This window comes from Podarcis pityusensis (genome assembly GCF_964106645.2).
Source record: "Podarcis pityusensis genome assembly, chromosome: 3".
Classification (NCBI taxonomy): Eukaryota; Metazoa; Chordata; class Lepidosauria; order Squamata; family Lacertidae; genus Podarcis; species Podarcis pityusensis.
This window is the reverse complement of record NC_138026.1, coordinates 107,674,094-107,698,873: the sequence shown is the minus strand read 5'-3', so window position 1 is coordinate 107,698,873 and position 24,780 is coordinate 107,674,094. Positions and strand designations below refer to the sequence as shown.

Genomic DNA, 24,780 nt, shown 5'->3' with positions numbered 1-24,780 from the left:
ATAGTGCCACTTTTTTCCCTGCCAGTATTTCAAAGACTTCTCTCTTCCAGGTTTTTCTGCGACTGTGGTGCTGGAACACTCTCCAATCCATGTACATTAGCCGGAGAACCGACCCATGATACAGATACACTATATGACTCTGCTCCTCCTATAGAATCTAATACGCTGCAGCACAACTGAATTACTTTTGAGAAAGAAAGGAAGAAAAAAGTCCTGCCATTCTATCGTAACTGTTAATTTTGTTTTTGAGGAAGTTATACTTGCCCATTTCTGCAGAGGGAGACTTAAAAAAGGATGTGTAAAAGTGGTGACACTATGGAGCTCAACCTACCAAAAAGAAAGTGGCAATATGTTGACTCAGGATAACAGAACTGGGCGTTTCAGCATTACTGTGTAAAACAAAGACTAAGGGACAGATGTGAAGAAAATAAGCTGCATCATTGTACAGATACCAACTTCCAAAAGGCTGGTGTTTCTACAAGTAGCATTGAAACACAGTCCCATTTGCAGTAGTACTATTCTGTAGACTAGCAGCAGTCTTTGTTGCTGCCTTTATGGACATGGGTACCAATTGCTTTTTGTAATATGGTAAAAAATGTGAGCTAGCACTTCTGCATTTATTTTGATTTTTTTAAAAAACATTTATTCAGATTGAGATGATTTTAATGCTTTAATCTCATGTAGTTTTTAATTTCAAGCAAATCTTATTGTACTTGAATGTGTCCTGTTTTGTTAGCACATCTAGACTTGCTGTAACTGTACTCATGTCCCAGTATGTACGTTCTTTCTATGAAAGAGAACACTAATCTTAAATTATATCCAGCAATTTTTCTGGTATCCTTTGCAGTTAGAATATCCCTCCTTTCCCCCTTCCCCGCCCCCCCATGGTCTTCACATCACTTTGAGAAACAATGTTTTAATGAGGCTTCCTGGGAGATAATGCACTATTAAAACAAAGTATGCAGGCGACAGTTTGCAGTTAAGAGGTTTTACTATGTTTTAAAGTACACTGTTGTAAGAACATCTCCTCAAAACAATCCTGTATTTACTCTGTTCACAGTTTTATTGAACAGTCTTGGACATTAACTCTTATGAACTGCTGAAAATTGCAATTTCCTCCTCTAATGAAGATGAGACAAAAGTATATAGACAGCCCTATACAGTTTCATAGCTTTTTTTCCATTTATGTGTATTGGTGACAGTGGGTAATCAACAGCCTGAAAGTGTATGCATGTACCATAACATCTAGACTTAATATATTGTGGAGTATTCAATAACCATTATGTAGAGGGGTAGCTAAGAATTAAAAGGGTTTAATTTCCTAGGAAATACAATGGAAAATGGTCATTTTTAAAAAATAAAGTTTATTAGATCACTGTTGTTTGCATAATGCCTTCAAAAACTGCTGTAGAAACTTATTACAGGTTGTCTCACACAGGAAGCACGGCTAGCTTGTCAAGCTCATCTCTGGCTAGTGGAGCTCCTTCAGCTATCTGGCACTGTTTCCTGGGAAAACACACAATCAACATATGCATGTTTAAAACTAGGGGAAAGACTTTTTACAATAATACCAAGCTTAATGTATTGTTCAGACACTGCTTGCGCTTCCGGCTAGGCTCAATACAATGTATAACAGTGCTGTGCAATCACAGCAAGCTAGTTTAAACCATCTCCTGCAGCAAGCAAGCAAGGTTTAAGGACACTAGCATTGCCCCGCCCTGCAAGGAAAGCACATGGTGAAAAATCTTACCTGAACAATCGTAGTGAGAGGGTAGTTGCCTCAAACTCTTTTGCCTTTTCTTGAGCTTTCTGAATAACTTCTTCGGGAATGTTAGCAAGCCTTGCTGCATTAAAGCCATAGCTTTTAGGGCAAGCACCTTTGATGAATTTGTAGAGAAATGTAATTGTTTCTTGGCTAGGATCGTCAGTCTCATTTTCCACCATACATGCCTGAAAAGAAAAAACAGCAGAAAGAAAAGTGGATCAATGGCCCTTGGTTCAAATCCTACCAGCTCATCTAGGCCTTTAATGGTCTACTTTGTTTACTAGCAAGTTTCAACTGGCCACTCTCAAAGTAATGGAACAGCGGGGTTCATTTCATTTAGCAGAATGGCTGTGTTGAAGAAAGGGAGTTCCAGCCTGTAAGCCCTCTGCAGGCGAGACCACTTTTGAAGGGAAAGGAAGTGTTACATACCATGTGTCCCAACCGCACAGAAGGGGTGTGAGAATAATCCTCTACTAAAGAATGGTAATGTGTTGAAAACATGGTGCGGCATTTGATGTTCTCTGAAAGTTCTTTGACAACTGCACTAGCAATAGCAGTTCCATCAAAGGTAGCTGTACCTCGACCTGGAAAGTAAAGAAAGCGGAGTTTAAAACTCCCAAGGCATTGCCAAAGCGGCTGAAATACATTTTGAACCTTGCACTAGGCTGGATCTTTCCCCTTCTTTCCCAAAAAACTCCAAACAACTAAGAAACAACCAACAGCATACTGAGAATTTGAACCACTTTTAAAGCAGGATGACTAAGTAGTTCAGCCATCCTGTCTTCACCATCACATGCAGGTGAGACCCTAAACAAGACCCCTTTCATAAAAAGAACAGAACTTCCAAAACTTGAATAATCAGGACCTCTCCCATAATGGGAGGTTTCTTGTGTGATCATTCCATTATATGTATATAAACTGCAGCCTTGGCTCAACATTCTGAACTAGAATTGGGCAAAGTTATTCGGGAAATTCAAACGAGCTTGCTGTGAGATACTTTGTTTAGCAAGCAATGATTTAGTCTAATAAAAATATTTATTCCAAAATCTGTATCAGGACGGTATCCTTCTTAGGCAAACCAGATTGTTACAAAAGCAAGCTTTTGAGTTCTCCAAAACTTTTGATCAGGTTTAAAAAAAAATGGAAGGGCCAGGAAAATTTGTAAAAGTATGTTAAGACTCTCATCAGCTGCAGTCACAGATGGCTTAAGATAGTGTATGGGAGGAAGTGGCAACATTCAAATAATACCCTTTCTAGTGCACATGAGTAGCATGGGTAAAAAACAACAACTAGGCAAGTTTCTTCAAAATAAAGCCACTATGACAGCCAGAGAATCTCAAGCAAACTAGAAGGCCTTGAATAAAATGGTCTTTGCCTGCTACTGAAAAAGATCCTTTTGATTCCAAATGAAGGGTGGCACAACACACACTGTTCCCAGCCATCCACACATCAAATGAGATTATCGGGCAGACTGGTTTGAGTAATAGTTGACCGCTCTCTCTCGCATGATGCTAAATGGGACTGTCAAGATCCTGGGGTGGAAGCAGGATGTCTTTATTTGTGCACTTTAGTTTGCTTAAGCAAAGCCACTGTGGCCAACCCAGGCACATTTATCCGTCCTGGAAACCAGAACGAGAATCTTGGGTCCAATTTAAAAGATTTGTGTGGGCAAGAACTTCCCATATGGTGTTGCCAGCATCCAGTGCCTTGTTTAAATTGGGCTCTCGGCTGTTTCATATGCCCTGTTAGCACACCTAGCATCTATAGCCCAGGAGCGCTGTGCTGGCACGACAGCTGCAGGCATAGTTGCTGAGAGCTTGCTTTGAATGGCACTGGTACATACAAGGTCACGCAACCAAGCTTTTGCTCTGCAACACAGTACTTAAGTCGGGAATTTGTGCGGTGCCACAGACTGAGTACAGGCAGCTGTAGCCTGCCAATCGGGCTGTTAACTTGACATACCTGTAAGTGGGCAAAAAACAAGTCTTTTAAAAAAGAGACAGATATTGCAAAAGTTATTACATACCTAGTTCATCCATAAGAACGAGAGAGTGCTCTGTTGCATGTCGTAGTATGCTGGAAGTCTCACTCAGCTCAACAAAGAATGTACTTTCCCCTGGTGGAGGAAGAAAACATCCTGGTCACTGCAGGTTTCTAAATCACGCAAGGGGCCTCCACGGAAGTGTGGAGCAGGAGTGGTGATGAGAGCAGAGGCAGGAAGAACTACATGCATTTTGGCAGCAGCTAAACGTGCGGCATCACAGTCTGTCAATTTGAATATTCTTGCATTTATACCCCACCTTTTCGTCGTGAAACCGAGGTGCCATGCATGTGATTCCCAGGAAGGATCCGTTTCAGATACTGACCAGGTTTGCTTAACTTCCAGTGAGGTGGTGGACTCATGCCTTCAGACCAGGCCCAAGATGACTCGGGGAGCTTTCAACAGGGTGAAGACTCGAACCTGGGCTTCCCATATCTAAACTAAGCTTTCAAGCCATTGCACCATCTTGTGCAATGTCTACTCAGGAGCAAGCCCCGCTGAATTTAATCTGGGTTTACTCCTAAATAACTGCACAGGATTGCAGCCTTAAAAACCTAACTTTAACTCTGAGAGGAAGTCTGTGAAGTGGCCCACTTGAGCTCCGCAATATGAAAACGATGCTTTTGCCTCAGTGGAAGACGCTTTTGGTAGTTGAGCCCTTCAAATGTTCCTTCATCTGTAAGGAGCAGTACCTTTCCCACCTCAGTTAAGGAACCTTTGGCATTTCCCTCACTGATGCCCCTGCTGCCATAACCCAGAACTAGCGTTTCACTTAGGAACCAAGCTGTTCTTTCTCAGGCCAGCTTCAGGACCTGCTGGCACAAACCCCAGTCCCGGGCTTCTTCTCTGCTGCTTTCCCTCAGGGCACATGGGTCTTAAGGGGCTACAGGGGAGGGAGGGGTCAGGGCTGCCAGGTCATGGGCTCCTTGGTCTGGGCTTCCTCACTTCCTCAGGGTACATCTGTCTTAAGTAAGTATGGATAGGCAGAAGAGAGGAGAGTCTAAAGGCCAGACCATTCCCACCCTCCCCATAAGTATTTCTAGCGCTTGTCACCGTATAACCATTTTCATATACACTGGTACCTCAGGTTAAGAACTTAATTCGATCTGGAGGTTCGTTCTTAACCTGAAACTGTTCTTAACCTGAGGTACCACTTTAGCTAATGGGGCCTCCCGCTGCCGCTGTGCCGCACAATTTCTGTTCTCATCCTGAAGCAAAGTTCTTGACCCGAGGTACAATTTCTGGGTTAGTGGAGTCTGTAACCTGAAGCATCTGTAACCCGAGGTACCACTGTACACGTATTTTGAGGTGGGCACACCCTTCTCCTTTACAAAAAGTTCCGTGTCGCCTGTTTTGCTTTAGCAATTTTTTCTTGGAAACCCCAAAACGGACAGAACTCACCTGACATAATTCTGTCTGAAGCCCCTAGTCTGGTGAATATTCTGTCGACAGGAGTAAGCCTGCAAGACTCGGCAGGTACAAAGCATCCCAACTGGGCCATGATCACCACGAGGCCAGTCTGCAAAGCAATAAAACCAATAGGCATTAGAGAACTCGCTTCACCTGCTTGTCCTGATGCTAAGGAAGATATGCTTCAGTTCAATACCTCCTCCAATGCTATTTCCACCAAAATGAAGTTGTCTACCTTTGGACTGCCCAGTACAAATTGACACCTTCAAACCCCCATCTATTCCCACAAATAAGAGTTGGCAGTAGAGCATGCCACACCAACCCGATGTTTAATGCTGAATTATTCCATCTTATTTTAGAGTTTCTATACAGCTCGACAGAGCCCTAATGGATATCAGTCAGCAGGGATTTAAACATACTTAAGCACCCCAATGCTGCTGTGGAAATGGAAATCAGTTGAACAGATAATGGAATTCTGGGAAAACTAAATTTTGGAAATACAATTGTACCTTGGATCCCAAGCACCTTGGTACTCAGACGTTTTGGCTCCCAAACACCGCAATCCCGGAAGTGAGTGTTCCGGTTTGCAAACGTTCTTTGGAACCCAAACGTCCGACGGAGCTTCCGCAGCCTCCAGTCGGAAGCCAAGCTTTGGTTTCCGAACGATTTGGAAGTCGAACCGACTCCCGGAAAGGATTCCGTTCGACTTCCGAGGTACCACTGTATGTTCGACTGGTTCCCTTGGTTTTAGAGAGGAAAGACAGGAAGCATTTGTAATGTTTTGCCATCTTGGTTACAAATGCTTCCTACTTGTGCTCTCACAATGCTCCGTTATGATCTGATCCTCATTCTGTAAGAGCAAACATTTAGGCAAGGAGTAGCCTTCCAGCCAACAGCTCTTGTGACTGGGCAATCTAGGGTATTAAAAACACTGAACGTATGGAAAGTGCACATCTTTCCCCCTCCCCAACAGAATCCTGCTGTTCTACATACTATCCACTTCCACATCAAACAGGTGATGAAAGAAAACTGAACAAAGTACAATTGCCTAATTATTTGAATAGTAGGATCTAGGTAAGCAGGAATGTTACTAACATTGGGTTTAGCCTCGTTTTAAATGAATGCTACTTTGCTAAAAGCATTTGGACGATTTGTCCTGCGCATGTTATTTTCCTACAGGAATTCATATGTATTTATACATGTCAATGTATTTATACAGTACATGTCAGAGTCCCAGAGTCCAGCTAACCCAACTTCCTACCTGACCCAACTTTCAGCCCCTCTCCAGTCTTCTCACACAATCCAGATTGCAATGGGAACACTCTCTCTCTCTCTCTCTCTCTCTCTCTCTCTCTCTCTCTCTCTCTATATATATATATATATTTGTAAACCGCCCTATACCTAGCCTGCATGTTGCAAATGAAAGAACAGAACATGCACCGATTGGGGGAAGAAACCCCTTAACCAATCCCAATGGGGTAGTTAGCCTGTAAAAAAGAGGGGAATTATACAGATAAACCATGCTTCCAAGTGTCTTGTTCTATGATCACCTGTCTCAGGAGTGTGGACTTTCCTCCCATGTTTGGACCAGTCACTAGAACACAGCAAGTCCTGCTCTCCGGATTTGCCTTTTCATCCTGTACACCTATGAGGATATCGTTAGGGATGAAGTCATCGTCCGATGAGGTTTTTGTAATGCAGGGGTGGCGGGAATGCTTCAGCTCCAAAAAGGGCAGCGTGTTGCTCTCCGGAAGCACAATTACAGGTCGGCACAACGGTCCATCACATCCCTGGCTATAGTGTGCAAAGCACATTAGGACATCTATTGGGGTGGGGGAAGAGAAAATCCCAGTCAGTTTTCCCGTTTCCTGTATTCCTTCTTCAGAGCTCTGGGCTATATCACAGGTGACTAAAGTACAGTGGTACCTCTGGTTATGTACTTAATTCGTTCCGGAGGTCCGTTCTTAACCTGAAACTGTTCTTAACCTCAAGCACCACTTTAGCTAATGAGGCCTCCCGCTGCTGCTGCACCACCGCTGCGCGATTTCTGTTCTCATCCTGAAGCAAAGTTCTTAACCCAAGGTACTATTTCTGTAACCTGAAGCGTCTGTAACCTGAGGTACCACTGTATCAGTTACTTCCAAGTACTTCAGTCACAAAACTTTCACTATCTTCTCCACCAAACCAGAAGCTTTTATGCACTACGTACTGCTAACATCCAACACAGAAATTTCAATTAACGCACAATTATTAGGAAAGTATAAATAATATGGAAGTCTGAAATTTGTTTAATTTTAAAATAATTGAGGGATAGAGTTTCCATTAATTAGATTAGACTGAAACTATACAAAAAAGAGCAGAAGGTGATGGCAATCTTAAACAGAAAGCCTGGGAATACCCTATTTTTCCATGTTTAAGACAAGGTTTTTTCCAGGATTGTGGCAGTCCCTCCTGCTGTTGTCCCTTTCCTCCCACTGCAGGCTGCATGCTGGTGACTGGCTTGCGTCCTGAAGCCCCGCCAGCACAACCACTGAAGTAAGAGCACCCTTTCCTTCCCCCCTCCTCCTCAAACCGCCACCTTTCTTGGCTTGGCTTCCATTGCCACCCATCTATTTTAGGGTTTTGTTTTCTTAATTCTGGGTTCAAAAAAAGTAGGGGTCATCTTGTACAAGGAAAAATATGGTACTTTCACAGTTTTGAATATATCTCTTTGATGAGCTCTCAGCTTCTCTAGAACTCAGGCTGACTCCTTACCTATAACTTTAGATTGAAAGTACTCTTGCTTAAAGCAGGCTTGCTCTGAAAAAACTATACCATATCATCTTTTGTGGGACACAGCCCACCTCATAAGATACGGCAGAGGACGCCAGTGTGGCACCCACAGGTACCAGCGTACCCAACTAGCATCTCCTCCTATGGCACTCACTGAAGCTCTCAGTATATATTCCCCCCCAAATGCACAAGAGGCTGTTTGCTTTTCCTGCTCAGTTCCTGTCTGCCCTGGCTCAGTCTCTCCTTTACTGAAAATGCCTTAGACATGCACACATTTCATTGGATGCCAGGACAGGACACACACCCTTCTCATCAGTCTGAAGAGATATGAGGTGCATAGAGTTTCTCCCCGAGCAAGTGCAGCGACGGCTGTTGCAACTGTAATAATAATCACACAGGTTACAAGATTATGCATCATTATGCTCATCACTGCACGGAGCTATCAACTGCCTTTGCTAAGAGTCACTCCTTGCGCAAGAAGCAGGGAATCAATCCTTTTCTGTATACTAACATTTAGCCCCCACCCTCGGCTAATATTCCTAATATACACAGTGGCACTCCACACTGGTTTCTTTGCAAGGGATTAGCTGGCAATATTCCGTATTACGGAACCCCAGCTCTTTCAAGCTGCCCACACGCTAACAATTAATAGTACATTTTCAACTTGAATATACTATGGTAGAAGTCTTCGTACCTAGAACTGCAATGCATTCCACTGCCGTGTGCCAGTCTTCACTGCTTTTATCAAAGTTGTAGAATAACCTCTTCATACAGTCTTTCTGTGCCGTATCCCTCCGTTCTTCGGCGTTGATGATCTCGTTCAGCATTTTCTCCAGGTCTTTAGTCCAGTAGCGCTTAAAGCCCTTTCTGGTAGATTTCAACACATAATCGTCAGGCAGGTTCGCAGGCACCGAACCCTCCGCAATCTCCATCTGGTAGCGGTTCTTGCCTGCTCCCCAATACATCACAGCTTTAATGCCAAGCCGTTTGCGCTGCTTTTCCAGATACTGACGAAGGCCTTCCTCAATGCTGCTTATATCCTCTAGCGCTTTATCATATTGAGTGTCAAACCCAGTTTTTGGGTTAACCACACCAGTCTTTCGTGCAACGTTATGATCGAAAGCTGCATCCCACCTTTCAAGTTCTGCTTTAATATCTGGGAAGCGGCCTTCTGGATTCTTAGATTTGACCATCGCTATCTGCCTTAGTGTTTTGGATGTAAAACCATCAGCAATATCTTCCAAAATTGAGATAATTTCCATAATTATTTTAAAACCTTCCAGTGCGGACAAAAAGTCTACAATTTTTTTCTTGCTGTATCTGGCCTCCTCATATAAAATAGCCCTGTTGCCAGGGTGGTCCTGGTTCTTAAGGGATGACCCAATACTGTGAATTTTGCTTAAAAGCCTTTCAAGGTCTGGGAGTTTCCTTAAAAGGTCACGGATTTCTGACATTTTGGCAGCTTCAGCTAGGAGGTCTTCAACTGCATCCAGGCGGTTATTGATGGTGGAAGGATTACACAACGGTGCACAGAGCCACTGTTTCAGGAGTCTCCTTCCAAAGGGCGTACAACAAGTGTCAATATTTTCCAGCAATGTGCCTTCTTCTGACCCAGTGGTTGCATTCTGCAGAATTTCTAGGTTTGTCAGGGTGACCCCATCCAACACCATCCTCTGGCTTGTTTTCGCAAACAGACTGCTTGAGTTTTGTTCTTTTGCAATATCAACATCCACAGGAATGTATTCTTCAAATTTCCCCATTGATAAGAGTTCCTCGTCAATAATGCATTTTTTAAGGTAGAAGACACAGCAGCCAAGAGCAGAGAGCGCAAGCTCAGCGTTTTCCCCAGGGGTAAGTCCCAATGAGTCAGTTTCCGCAGTCATAGATTTGATTACTGGCGGCAGGATGGGCTCACTGCTTAGATTTTCTTTGTCCTGGAAGTAGCCTTTTTCAATCAATGTTTTCAGTGTTTTGGATGCATCCCAGAACTGAGACCCAGCAATCAAACCTTCTTGCGCAGTAGAGGGGAGTAAGCCTTTGAATATCTTCTGTGTTTCTGCAGAGGGGTTCCCTCGCTCAAAAAGTATCTGCACAGGAATATGATGAGCCAAGAGAGTTCTAAACCTTGAGCAATGGCGGTCATCCGAGAACTGACCCAGGTAGAACTTCCCCACTGTCGTGTCCACAAAGCATACTCCATAGGTGCGCTGAAGGCCAGCAGAATCGTCAACTTTTTCTTTCACGCAGAGGAGGTATTTGTTGTAGCTGTCCAAATCATCACTATCTAGAATACCATAGGTCTGTGTCCCCTTGGAAATAACCCTGCATATTTCTCGGCGCACAACTCTGTCGTATTTTGTCGGGTGAGCCAAGGCTCTACAGCGTGCTTCCATCATCTCAGGAGTCTCAATCTGCTCAACACGAACCACTTTGTAACCTTTCTGGACTAATATAGTGCAGTATCTGTCAAATGCTATTTCTGGGAAACCAGAGTGCGCAAAAGTGCCTTTCATGAACGACAGGCCCATCTTGTTAACACCAATAACAGCATCCATGTGGAAGAGCTCATAGAACTTCCCAACTTTATAGAAAAGCACGCCATCAAAATTCTGGCTCTTCATCTCCCACCACTTCCGCATTAACGGAGTGCAGTTTCTAAGGTAGTCCTCTGGCACAAACAGAGTATTTGGATCATAATCTGGATCATTTTGCCGTCTCCTACGAGCATCTTTCCTTTTACCATCCTGGAGCCAGTCAATTTTATCATGTTCCCATGAAGTCGGATTGCCATCTGCTCCTGCTCCTGCTCCTGCTCCTCCGTTAATGCTTGGCTGAAAATCAAAGCATTCAGGAGCTGCAAAAGATGATAACTTATACTTTATCTCAGCAGAAAGATTTGTTTCTCTGCTGGGCGTTACAGACACATTATTCTGGGGAGGTTTAGATGCCTTTTCCAGCACTGGTTTAGGGGAGACTTTAATGGGACGCTTTACTTTCTTTCCTGGGTCAGCCTCCGATTCAGAAGCATCACTGTCACCAACTCCAACGCTATTTTCATCACTGCTAGCTTCATCGGGTTTAAACTCCATGTCTGAATACTCGCGTTCACTGTCGGAATCCATGATCTTTCTCTTTTTGGATTTCTCAGCATGTTGCTTTCTTGCAATTTGCCTTTTTCTACGTTTCACTTCCTCAGATGTGCCAAAATCATCACCCTCATCGCTCACCTGCCAAAGACAAAAAAGAAGTAGTATAAAAAATCGGATGCTTTAAAGACAGGCTAATGCTACAACTTTGATAAGGCAAGCTTTCTGATGGGGGACCCAACAATTTGGCTGCTGTCTTCTTCTCATTGTTGTTTTAAATTAAGCAGCAGGTGAGGTTGTCGGGCCACGTTATCATGCAGATATGAGATTTCAACTTCTCCATCATGACCAGTGAACAATGGGGATGTGATCTCCCTCTGCTCATCGGATTTGTGATAGGTGAGTGAGAGGTTTCAACCTCTCCTCTTGGACTAGCGCAACGATGGGTATGCAATTAGGAGTTCTATGGCAAAGCAGTAGCTAGGCTCAATTGCATCAAAAGCTGGAATAAGTTGTCTCCAATACTTCCGTTTTGTTCAAGCCTACACACAGTTCTTCAGCAGTCAGATATCAGTTCTAAAGACCCTGAAAGAGATGGACAACCAAGAGGTTTCTTTTTCAGTTGTGAAGGAAAGCCCCTACAGGCAACTCCCAATTTATGTTCTGCTCTGAGGCGACCTGAAAGTCATCCATTTCAGCAAATTAAACATGCACTTGCATAGCCTTGAATTAAGTGACAAGCATAAAGGATGGGGTGTGTTCTCCTCCAAGCTTTCCTTACAGAGTACCATGCTCTACCCCGGGAAAGTTGGCTCATAACCACAGAAGAAAGTGCTGCTGTGAATAGCTGTGCGTCATTCTGAACTTATTCTGTGGTTTATTACTGTACATTATAGCATCAGTAAGAAGGGTGACATAACTTAAAATTTAACACGAGATTTCCCACATTGAGCCTTGCTTGACCCAGGTACCAGCCTTATCAAAAGCATGCCCTGAAAGGCATTCAGACAACATCCTGAACTCCTCACACTTTGCATGAAGGTTAACACACGCAAATTTCCCAAGTACAGCCTACTGACGCCCTGGATGGAGACAATTACTATAATGTTATTATAACTTAAACACAGAGAACGCACCAAGATAACTAGTTCAGTCACAGCCCACTAAGATGAGTCTTTCAAACTCTTAATCTGCAACATGGGGGAAGTGAGAGATGGGTAGGAACTCTCAATGAAAGGCAACTGAAACAATAGGAATTGTCCAGCTGAAAAGTCCCCTCCCTTCTCCACAAAGAAAAGGGTATAAAGGAACCCCAAAATCTGTAGGCAGTGGCTCTCCTAGCTCCAAGGATCTTCATTCTGCGCTCACAAGGAACGAACACACACATGCCTAAAGACAGGTATTCTCCCCACCTCCTCCATTTCTTAACTTACTATTAGTGTGAGTCTTGCTAGCATAATGGTCACGCTCACTTCCGCAGGCTTTTGAGAATAGGCAGGGATTCTTACACACTTTAGATCAAGGTGTGTGTATGGTAGGATTTGCTACCTGCCTGAACTGTAATTTTACTGTCTGAAACAGCATTTATGTATTCTGTCATTTTCATTTCATATGATAAAGCAAGCTTTGTTTTTTTAATGTGTTCCTCAAGAATCTGAATGTAAAGCTATTTGTTTGCCTCTAAAAATTACTGGGCCGCCCGTCTGGCAATTAAGAGATTGTTATGCTGTGAACCACCCTGAGATCTATGAGTATAGGGCAGATTACTACCACTACTAACAATAGTAGTAGTAGTAGTAGTAGTAGCAGTAGCAGTAATGATCGCCAGCCCAGAACAAGAAGTATTGGGTGTTAGGAGTTTTATTTAGGCAGGAACAGAAGCAAACACATATTCAAAAATGGACATGTTATAATTCTACCAAAAGATCCCAAACCTCTAGTTAGTGTGTGTACATGTGAGTGTGGACATGCATGTGAGTTCAGACACATACTTGTTACAGTTCCAGAACAATAAAGAGAAAGGCAACTATCTACATATACAGAACTGTCCTACAAATCATGAGCATCCTCTCTTCCCGTTTTTCTAATTGCTTCTGGAAACAAGAATTATAAAGAGTGACCTCCATCTCCTCATCGTCTTCTTCCTCGCTTTCGGAAGGTTTGTCACACACTGCCAGCTCAAGTCTCTCACTCTTCTCTTTTTTCAAAGCAGCATCTGCCAATTCCATTGCTCTTCTAATTTCAGGTCTTGAACTGTAGAACATGCCTCCCCTACTGGTATCTCTCCCAGAAGAACCTGTAATATAAAAAGGAATCAGTCAGAGAATAGATTTTGGCAAAAACACGCTCATGGTCTCTCCTAGTTTTTGATTATCTAACATGCAGAAACCTTACAGTAACAATCCCAAATTAAAGATTCTGCATTTATTCCCATATCTCTTCAGAACTGTTATTTAGAACTGCCACTACTCAGATTACTGTGTATATTAAATTGCATGACTTTTTAAATCATTCCACATAAACTACTACTAATCTGCTGTTAGAATACAGGGGGCAGCAGGAAGGGGAAAATTTGGTGTAACTCGCACAGTCAGAATGATTATTTTCATGCAAAATAGCATATCAATTGTTGGTGCTGAATACAGAACCATCTTTGGCACTCTATAGTTCCCTCTGCAACGAGTGCTGCTCACTCAATACGGGTGGGGCTTTTGCCAAGAGTGGCCTAGGGCTGCAAGTTGCCTACAGTAACAGGACAGGTGTGTGTTAGGTGAAATAGAACAGCCTTAATCCCTTGTACTGCCAAGTCAAGTCCAGTTGAAGAGCTGCATCCTACTCACATGAAGGTGAAAGGGCAGCTTAGCCGAACAGTGCTTCCAAGCCTCTCAGTATGTGGTCAATTTACAGAGGGATGCAGCATTGCTTGTAATATCTATGTGACCTGCATTTAATTTCATCCCCCCCCCCATTTATTTATATATAGTATATTCTGTTATCACCTATTACATTCAGTTATCAACTCTTACCTGTATATGGTCGGATATATCTAATGCTAACCCAACCCCTTGATGGATCGTCGTCAAAGAACTGCACATGGATGCGAGAGGATCTTCCTCTGCCTCTGAAAAGTGATCCTTCTGTTGGATGCTTGTACACAAGGCATGGCCACCAAGGGTAGCCTTCGAGTTTGGCCCAAACCAGATCGCCGGGTGAAAATTCACAGTCACTGCAGGACCAAAAAAGAGAGATAGCCTTTATAACAGATCTATTACTGATAATCTATGAAGTCAAAAGACTACATTGGTTACAGACACAATTCTCTTAGAATTTAGCTCATACTTTACCCAAGGACACTCAAGTTTTCATTTAATTTTTTTAAGTAGAATCCCCACCTCCAAATGTAAAGCATTATGTTTTTCGCTGACTGTCAAGGCCTGTTCCCCAAACCTGGGACAATTAAGAAACATAGCTTGGAATTATAAAAGAGGATAAAGAATAACAAAGCTACTAATCCTAACACTGATAGGATAGATCCAGTTCGCAGCACAGCTGGTATGATCTTAAAAGATATGAAGATGGAATGGATGGTAAAAGAATGATGTATGATACTGTACATCTGACGTTTTGCCCGTGTTTCCCCCCCTGTAAAGCTTGTTGGTTCTGGATGTAAGCAGAAGCCCTACTGATTGGGAGGAAGAGGATGAGGGAGTTTCCCCCAGCACAATAGCTTTGCCTTAATAAACAGAGTCTTGAACCTAAATCAGTGCAAAGGCTCAATTTTCTTCCACATCCAGAGCCAATCAGGAGGCTCCTAATCTAGAGTGTCCTAGTAACTGGGCCTATGGTGCATTCTTGGTTTTTTCATAGTTAGAACGAGATGAAACAAGTTCCCAGTTAGCAGGCCCATTTATCTTATCTTGAAGCATATGCAGCGTATGAGATAATGTTTCTGATCAGTTTCTGATCGCTGAGGGGAGGATTCCAGAGCGAACAGCATGGCTCTCAAACAGTGACAATAAAAAAAATATTGAGCTCGCCAAGAGTTCTAAATAGCAACAGGTTAGTCAGTGGACAGTTGAAGTGCCCAGAAACATATGTAAATGGCAATTGGCATATAGATATTGCAATGTTCATTCTGCAGAGCGCCTGTCCTCCTCCAAAGTAATCCAAAAACTGTGAAAAAGCACAGCTCTCACATTCTTTGGCAATATTCTGTACAGCAGCACACAATGGGTTGTATCCAATGTTGGGTCCTACTCACACTAGACCCATTGTGAACATCACCTTAACTTAAATGGATCTGCTCTATGTCTACTCTTGTTTCCTATCCGACCAAACACTTCTTGCAGAGGCACTGAAGTAGTAATGCCTTCTGCTATATTTCGTCCTTAGCCACTATCATACTCTCCAAAGACAGCTCATGGCTCCCTCCCAACCCTTTAATGGCGATTCCCAGCAGCCGACCGGCTGCTCCAGCTCATTGGGCTTCAGCAGCTTCTTTCCTCTTTTTTCTCAGCGGAGGCCACTTGGGCCCAGCTTTGTTGGGGTCGAGGCAGCAACTCTCAAGCCCCAGCAGCAGAGGGCTGTTCGTGGCAGCAGCGGGAGATAGCAGCAAAGGCAACAATGGAGTACCAATGGCCACGGCAAGAGGCATAGCCAGTGGTGTGCAAATGCCCGACCCTCTGCTGCTGTGGATGCTGCCAAGGAGCCCCACCATTACAGTGAAACCTCGGTTCTTGAATGGCTCCGTTTTCAAACATTTCGGCTCCTGAACGCCGAAAACCCAGAAGTAAATGCTCTGGTTTTCAAACATTTTTCGGAACCTGAATGTCCGACACAACTTCTGTTTTGAGTTTTCCCATTGAACTGAGGCTTCCACTTTTAGAATGTTTCGGAAGTTGAACTGTCTTCCGAAATGGATTATGTTCGAAAACTGAGGTTCCACTGTACTGCAAATGCAGAGCTACTCGTTCTGTTTCTTAAACAACTCCTGTGGGTTCTGCACCCCAGTGTTAGCACAACTCCACAACCATCTCGCCCCACAAGGCGGCAGCAGGAGCACTCCAGCTGCTGCCACATTTTCCTCCTCCTGTTCTCCCTCCTCCCTTACCCATTTCTGTCAACACTGTGGCGGCATGACTGGGTGGGGAAGCAAAGCCTCGCTTCTCTCGCTGCCACCCCAAGGCTCCTGCTGAGGAAGGCTTGCCTGGCACCTTCATTACAAATCTTTATGTGCCAGGCAAAAACGTCTCTTCAACCAGACTGATTTAACATTCTTCAGCTTTTTAAATGCGGTTGGGGGAGGGAATTATTGGGGGGGGGGGTTTGTATGTATTTTGTATTCTCATTTTATGTTTTCAGTTATGAACCAGCCTGAGATCTTCAGATGAAAGGTGGTATACAAATTTAATAAATAATGCTAATACTAAAACTAATACATGTATGTGCTTTTCTACAGGAACGTTATCTGAAAAGATGAAATAATTCAGTGGTAAAGAGCCCTTTATATGTTTGAGAACATCCAGGCTATCTGTGAGCTACAGGCTCCATTCAGGTGGTCTAAGGAAATGTAACAGAAAAGTCTGTCATATCTATGGAAGGTATTTCTAGATCCCGTAAAAGCTGCTGCCAGATTGGGATTTAAGTTTGGTGCCACCTGGTGGTTAATAAGCAACATTACAAGTTTGAAATATAAAAATAAAAAATTGAAACAAGAAGCTGCCATCTTAGCTCCTCCCCACTCCTTCAGTTTTTAAATAACAAGCCAAAAAGGAAGATTCAGTACAAGTATCACATGGGAGATGGCTTCCAATGGGAAAGGTTCCCCTTAAAAATTCAAAGATACTCTCTGGTAGAAAAAATATGATGGAGTAACTATTGGAAAAACGGTAAGAATAACAGACATTTTTCTTGGAGGGGTCTGATGAGTCTGGCGGCGGTAAGTATTTGCGGATAGTGTCCAGCACCCATCTGTCGGATATGGTCTGCTGCCAACTATGGGTGTATCGCGGCAACTTTTCCTCCCACTGGAATAGTAACAACACCAAGAGAGATGGGGTTTGTTCTGTTGAGTGTTGCAGGAATAGGACTGTTGATTTTCTTTCAACCCTCCGCACTGCCTGTTCCAGGAGGCTGGGAGGACTGAAAATCCCTGCCTCTGAAGGACCTTGAGCTTCGATAAGTGTGGCGAAAGATGTGTCATCTCTTTTTTCTTGTCAATAGACTCATCTAGGATGTCCTTTAAAGCCTCTTCGCCAAAGAGCTTACCCCCTACAAAAGGTTCAGAGGCCAAGTTGTTGCAAGACAGCACATCAGCCTCCCAGTGCGCTGGAAATCTTTGACAAGGACATGTGAGACCGGTTCAGGTCTTGAGGAGTACTGCCCATGAAAGGGCCACTTTTGCAAATGACTGGGCTGTGGCAGAGGCTCTGATCGCTAACACTTAAGGCTGTGTCAAGGTCTTCAGAAGAAACAGAGTGCCTGGGTAAGGACTGAGAACCCCTGCATGAAGCTTGTGCTCTAGATCAGTGTTCCCCAACCTTGGGCCTCCAGCTGTTTTTGGACTACAACTCCCATCATCCCTCGCTAGCAAGACCAGTGGTCAAGGATGATGGGAATTGTAGTCCAAAAACAGCTGGAGGCCCAAGGTTGGGGAACACTGCTCTATCTAGATTACCTCCTGGAGATGGAGGGAGAAGCAGGGGAAGCAGATACTGTTGATGAAGAACATTTGGCGATTGAGAGGTAGTTGAGGGCCAAATTACTTCCTCAGCCAGATCTACTAGTAGAGCTTCCTTTAGGAGGTGCAGTATATGGATGAAATTCAGGATTAATGCTGTATTCTGAAGCAGAGACTGGTTCTGCTGTTGAGTAATGAGGTCAAAACATTTCATTCATGCTAGGTTGAGCTGCATGAATATCTTGGCTCTGAGAGGTTTCAAAGGGATGCAGAAATTCCTCTTGAGCTCAGCTGAGGAAGATCTTGCCATCCGCTTCACCAGGGAGAGATTCCATTGTCCTCCTCTCTGCGCTTCCTTGCTTAGCCAAAGCAGAGCCCCCTGCTGACCTTCCATTGAACCATCCTCCATAGTTAGAAGAATGCAAGAAGAAGGGGGGTCCACCCCCCATAAAAAAATCTGGCTCTGAGATGTTCTGAATAGCAACCAGGCAAGAGAGTCTGGAAAGCTGGGAAGATCTACCATATCAGTTGAAAGTGACAAGTGCTGCCCCTGAGAGGACTGGAACTAAATCTTGAATAGAAGCAGTTTGCTGTAAAATTTTCTATTGTCTTTACAGGCTGTGATTTTGCTGCTGCAACTCGCTGCAGGCGGGTGTAGATTTCTCCTGTGCCTTTCTACTTAGGTGTAGACAATGCAGCTCTCTGAATTATAGCAGGCCGTTAATCACTAACAAAAAATGCAGGGCAGCTCTCTAACACCCACCCACCCACCCCTAGACTGGTTTTGAAAGGCTTTAGCTTCACTGAGGAAGAAGTCGGAGGGGGAGGGGAAATCTGGAGGCTACTATGGCTGAAATCAGCAGAGTCAAGGACAATGCAGTCTCTAAAGAGGCTGTAGATAAGGAAGGCAGCCAACAACTGAAGAGACTTTGAAAAATGAGTGGAGAAACACCAGAGCCGGGAAGGAGAAGAACTAATGATGAGGCTAAACACAGAGAGAAATTCAACTAGAGGTAGAAGAGACAAAGAAATCTGAAAGGAGAACACCAAGAGTCTCAGGAAGAAACGATTGCTTTCTGCAAGGCAAAGTAAAAAACTGAAGGAAGGAGCAGGGAAGAGCTAAGACGGTAGCCTCCTGTTTCAATTATTTTATTTTTTGCAAGCTTGTGATGTTGCCTTTTGACCGCCAGGCAGCCCCAAACCTAAATCCCAATCTGGCCACAGCCTTTACGCGGTCTCCAGAATAGTTGAGACTACGTGTACTTGGATGCATTAAAAATAGGTTCAACTTGAAGTCAAAACTTTATGTTATATATATTTATGTGGTGTGAATGTTTAAGTTTCGTTGGTTGTAAATTTATTGCCGTTATCTAATTTTTAATTTATTTTTATTGCTGTATATTGTTTTTGTTTTTTCTGTTTTGTTGTTCTGATGTATCAATAAAATCTATTTTTTAAAAAATAGTACTTGCTGAGTGAGAAAAAAGAAAAAGTTGCTGATGTGAGACTTGTAGAAGTCAGTTGGCCCATAACCTGTTCAGATTTGGGCTCACTATCTGTTGATATGACCCATTTCGGCCATTGTGGTCAGCAGAGTATGCAGAGCTCCAGTAATCTTCCAGCAGAACATTCAGTTTTCCTGCTTCACAGTAGTGAGCCTTTTCCAGAGTTCCCATTAAGAAAACTCCTTGCCCGCTCAGTTCCGTTTAGAATAGAAAGTTTAATGTCTCATAGCACAAGACAAGCATTAACACATTAGCTATTTTAGCCCTTAATAGATGCTGCTACATCATGAACTAATCTACTGTAATACAGGTTTTTTTTCTGGCCTTAGAAATAAACCTTGTAAAAATACAAGTATACAGAAAGATCCACTAGCACTTCACCATGCTATCCTGAACCTGCAGCTTCACCGCTAATATCTTACACTGAGCAAATACCTCACTCTCCTTGATGTTAAAAATCATCAATAAATACTCTGTCGGCTAATACAGAGGGGGAGTATAGACCCTCATGCCCACATGTGGCAACTGATTCCATAGGAATCTAAAGCGCCTTTAACCACTAAAGCAGCAGCCTGGTACATAAAAGGTAGTCTTCGTCACAGGTTAACCACAGGAAAAATGTCAGGCAGGGCCTGTTCTGCCCTCAGGATGCTTTAAAGTCAACAACTCTGGGTAGATCACTGTTCGTTTTTTTATACTGGGAGTAGATTGCAGTGTCTTGGGAGTTGGACGTGCCTGAAATAGACTTAGTCCTACTCTAGGGCCCATGGTTTTCATAATACATTGCTGGTGCAGTTTACTAAATTTTCTGCTGGTGCAGTTTATTATAGGCCTGTGATTTTCATAGCATGGTGCTAGTTTTGATTATCAGTGTCACTAGGAGATTGAAGCACCTTCCCTTTTGTATTTCTAACTTGTTGGAAACAGTTCACACATTACACCAAATTGCAATGTGAAAATCATGCCGCCAAGATGACAAGCAGCAGTCACGATCCTTTGCTCAGGTACCCTACCCTATTATGCAGGGCAGAGAGAAGGGTTTGGGGAACTTTTAGTTTCATTTCCTTTAAAGTCAGCTTGCCCCCTCCAAGTGTCCCTATTTTCCAGGGACAGTCCTGGATTTACATAAGCCATCCCGGTTTCTGATTTGATCCCAGAATGTCTTGCTTTTCCTTAGGATAGCCCTATTTTCATCAGAGAAATGTTGGAGGGTATGGAGTTATGTGACCCCTGGAGCCAAGCCAACCTTTAGAAGACATCTGAAGGCAGTATAGGGAACTTTTTTAATGTTTAATATTTTAATATGTTTTTAATATATGTTGGAAGCTGCCCAGAGTGCCTGGGGCAACCCAGTCAGATGTATGGTGTATAAATAATGGTATTATTGTTACTATTATTAAATAGGACATCCCTATTTTCACTGGAGAAATGTTGCAGGGTATGCCATCAACTGGACCATGGGTTTTTTTAACTCGTGCCCACCTTGAAGGCTTCCCACAGGCATCTGATCAGGCACTGTAAGAACAGGATACTGAATTAGATTGGCCATCCCCCTGATTCAGTAGGTTTCTCTTATGTTCTTAGACAGAATTTACATTTGAGCAAACATACAGCAGTCACGAAATTAAAAGACACCTGCTTCTTGGGAGAAAAGCAGTGACAAACCTAGACAGCATCTGAAAAAGCAGAGACATCACCTTGCCGACAAAGGTCTGTATAGTTAAAGCTATGGTTTTCCCAGTAGTGATGTATGGAAGTGAGAGCTGGACCATAAAGAAGGCTGATTGCCGAAGAATTGATGCTTTCGAATTATGGTGCTGGAGGAGACTCTTGAGAGTCCCATGGACTGCAAGAAGATCAAACCTCTGCATTCTGAAGGAAATCAGCCCTGAGTGCTCACTGGAAGGACAGATCCTGAAGCTGAGGCTCCAGTACTTTGGCCACCTCATGAGAAGGGAAGACTCCCTGGAAACGACCCTGATGTTGGGAAAAATTGAGGGCACAAGGAGAAGGGGATGACAGAGGATCAGATGGTTGGACAGAGTTCTCGAAGCTACCAACATGGGTTTGACCAAACTGCGGGAGGCAGTGGGAGACAGGAGTGCCTGGCGTGCTCTGGTCCATGGGGTCACGAAGAGTCGGACACGACTAAACAACAACAAAACATACATAAATTGCAGTTCTGCATGCTCATCTATGCAGCTGGGCCTGAAAAAATAAACTGCACTGAATTCAAGGGCACTTGCCCTCAAGCAAGCATGCATTCATTCATCCATTCAGACAATGATCCTGCACCTAGATCCTATGCACATTCACTCCATTTTACTTGGTAAGATGCCACAAAACACACACACCCTACCGCCACCAAGCAATTTAAGTGATGTCTTCACGTTATGTGGAAAACAGAAAGTCATGTCTGCAAGTGAGGCCTTTTCCTGAGACACAACCAGCTACACTTTCATACATTATTTTAACACTCACTAGCGAATTTTTAAAAAGGGTTTTGCGGACACCAAAAGAAGGCCAAATAGATATGGGCTTTGAGTGAAGTTCGGTCTTTACTGTTAAAAAGTGTATGCAAGAACTACCTTCATGAAAAATCAGTGAAGGACTGCAATGTGGTATAAGTGGACAGTTTTCTTGTACATTCTATCTCAATCACAACCCGTTGCAGCAAGTGGTAAATCTAGCCAACCAGGAATCTTTAAACCCCTCTTGTATAGCCCAAACTCAATGTATGCTTAAGTATAGATATTTTTCAGCACTCCTTCACATTAACTTGGGAATGGTGCAGCAACAAAACTCCCTAGTTCATTTGCAAAGCGAAGCAGGATCCAGTGTGCATAGGGGATCACATGTTGAGGTTCCTTCATTGCAGGGGGTTGGACCAGATCAGGCGTCCTCAACCTGTGGCCCTCCAGATGTTTTGGCCTACAACTCCCAGGATCCCTAGCTAACAGGACCAGTGGTCAGGGATGATGGGAAATGTAGTCCAAAACATCTGGAGGGCTGAAGGTTGGGGATGCCTGGACTAGATAATCCTCAGGGGTCCGTGCCAAATCTTATTCAACAGCTGCCATCCACGGTTCCTTCCGTTCTGGATTCAGTGATTTACGATTCCGTGAAACCGTTGCACAGGGCAGATTCCCAACCCCGCATTCCTTTAAGTGTGCCAAAGTACTGGGCTGTAACATGTGCTGCCATATGAAAAGGGGAAGGAAACACAATGGGGGGGGGGAGAGAGAGAACACAAAAGGCCACCAACCCACTTATACCAAGCTGCAAATCGGGGAGCTTTAAGCAGTTTCGGGGAGCTTTCTCCTCCATCTGGAGGGCCACCGATTCGGAAAGATCTGAGAGGCAAATTCGCGGAGGAGGAGGATGCCAGATGCCATCAGCTACCGTTCAGCATCACGGCGCAGCCTGCCGCTTCTGCTCGGAAAAGCGGGGCGCCTCCCGCCACGCGGAGATGCCCCACGAGCCTGCGCGGCCTCCTGAAGAGGGGCCTCCCCGCGAACCTGCCCTTTTCCCGCGCTGCCTCTCCCCGCCTCACCTGAGGCCCGTCCCTCCACCTCACCTGCGCGCCTCGCCAACCCACCCTCCGCTATCGCGCGCGCCACCCTTTTCCCTCTCTCTCTCTTTCTCCCTCAGGGTCTACCCGGCCTGAGAAGCCGCCGCTTTCGGGCCTAGTATGCGAGAGAGAGGCCCGCCACCTCATGGAAGCGGCGCCTGCGCGCTCCACGCTCTTGGCCCGCCAACCGCCGCCGCCTTTTCGTTTCCTCAGCGCGGGGGCTTACCAGTCCGTGGGGGGCGCCCTGGTCCTCCCTCGGATGCCCGACCCTCTGGGCGACAACATGCGCCCGCCCTCGGGCTCGGCATCGCTGTGGGGGCTGCAGCCGCCGTCGCCGTCGCGCTTGGCCTCCGACATGGGGAAGAAGCTGAGGAGGGAGCTTTGGCGGGACATGGCGGCGGCGGCGCCGGAGGAGGAGGAGCAAGAGAGGAGCGCGGCGACGCGAAAGGGACGCCCCTTTTCTCTCGGCTCTAGCTCGCTCGTCCCTCCGGCCGGCGAAGCAGCGCGCCAAACGCCCGTCCCCGCCCAGCGAGGGTCCTGCGGCCTATGAGCGCCGAGCCCGCCCGCCTCCTGCTGCCTGAGGGGGGGAAGGCGGTGAAAAAAATGGCCTCTGGGACCAGGCCTTTGGAACGCTCGCCCCGTGGTGGCGCCTGGTTGCTATGTCTTTATCTGGGACCAGGGTGTGTGTATATAAAATATACATAAAAATACAAGATAAAAACACGAAACCCCAACAGTAACAAAGCAATGACACCCCCCTCCTCCCACGAACACGTTTTAAAGGATGTCAAATCAGCCCAAGGCCTGGTTGAAGAGGAACGTTTTTTGTCTGGCGCCTAAAACACTGAAAATCGATCCTCTTGATGTGCTCAGCTCACACATGTTGTTATTCGTTTCAACTCGGAAGCGATTTACGGCCTGATTAAACTTAGGCCTTTAATTGTTGGGGTTTTGTCAACCTTAACAAAGATGTCTGCATTGGGAGGAAAGGTCTTTTTTAAAAAACAACATTCCTTTGTGACCTAAGAAAATTTCAATTTCCAGATCTCCGTTCATGAGTTTTTTGGAGGGTGGGATGTTGGGTTGAAATAAGCGACAGACAAATGACAAGTGTCATATGGGAGGCATCTCCCGAGCATGTGTCGGGGAGTCCCTTTTATTGAATATTACAGCATTGCCACATATGTGCTTGTTGCTGATTGGTTAACACAAATACAATGCAAGGGTTGCATATAGGCATTAATCATCAATAGATTAAAGGTTGGGAAACGGAACACAGAGTTGGACAAGCGTAAAAACCTCGTTATTAAACAATTACTAATGATTGATATAGCAAGACTTAAAAGAATATAACTATCACATTCCGTAGATGTGGTCAACCATGCATTAAGAACAGGTCAGGGTACAATGTTCCATGAACTCAATGTGAACTAAACATTCTAGGAAGGAATGTTTTCAGCTCAGAGCAGTTTGCCAGACTCATGTGCAGAAGCAAAACTTCCCATCAGTGGGATGGGTGTACAATTTATTATGTCATCTTTATTTTGCAGGGGTGAAATTAGGCTTTATTTCACCCGAGCCAGTTTGGCACTTAAAACACACATATTTGCGTACACACACAGGCTGCGAGCTTCAATGGTGCAAAAACCCCACAAACTGGCTAGCCCCCCCCCCCCCCGTAGCTACAGCTCTGGATTTTGTACCATGTTCTGAAACCAGGACATCTCAAAAGGCAAAATGAATGAAAATGGTGTTCATCTGGATTCTGTGTCACATGCCAGTGAAAAATAATAATAGTTCAGTCATACTGTAGCCTTATGAGGCTTTGCCCTCGGGTGGGAAAAATATTGCGCCCGGGAAAGGGAGATGGGAGTCAACAGACACTCAAGGAATAGTTTCGGAGAAAAAGCTTTATTTCTACCATCCATGAACTGGTAGAAGGAGCAAGTGT

General features: G+C 44.4%; 2 protein-coding genes across 3 annotated transcripts in view; one reads left to right on the top strand and one right to left on the bottom strand.

The window, feature by feature from the left end:
* The window catches only part of FBXO11 (F-box protein 11), a 70,035-nt gene extending 68,658 nt beyond the window's left edge, over positions 1-1,377 (top strand). For both annotated transcript variants that reach the window (XM_081000902.1, XM_081000901.1), the window contains exon 23: positions 51-1,377. In XM_081000902.1, the coding sequence (XP_080857028.1) occupies positions 51-180 (130 nt within the window). In that variant the 3' untranslated portion in view covers positions 181-1,377. The remainder of the gene's footprint in view (positions 1-50) is intronic.
* Positions 1,345-23,322, bottom strand: MSH6 (mutS homolog 6). Its single transcript, XM_081000857.1, has 10 exons — positions 23,056-23,322; positions 14,101-14,300; positions 13,195-13,370; positions 8,683-11,215; positions 6,767-7,038; positions 5,208-5,325; positions 3,792-3,881; positions 2,195-2,349; positions 1,751-1,950; positions 1,345-1,506 (listed from the first exon to the last, which is right to left on the bottom strand). Exons 1-10 carry the CDS (start codon positions 23,220-23,222, stop codon positions 1,431-1,433), a joined length of 3,987 nt encoding a protein of 1,328 aa, XP_080856983.1. The 5' UTR covers positions 23,223-23,322; the 3' UTR covers positions 1,345-1,430.
* Between the last annotated feature and the right edge of the window lie 1,458 nt (positions 23,323-24,780).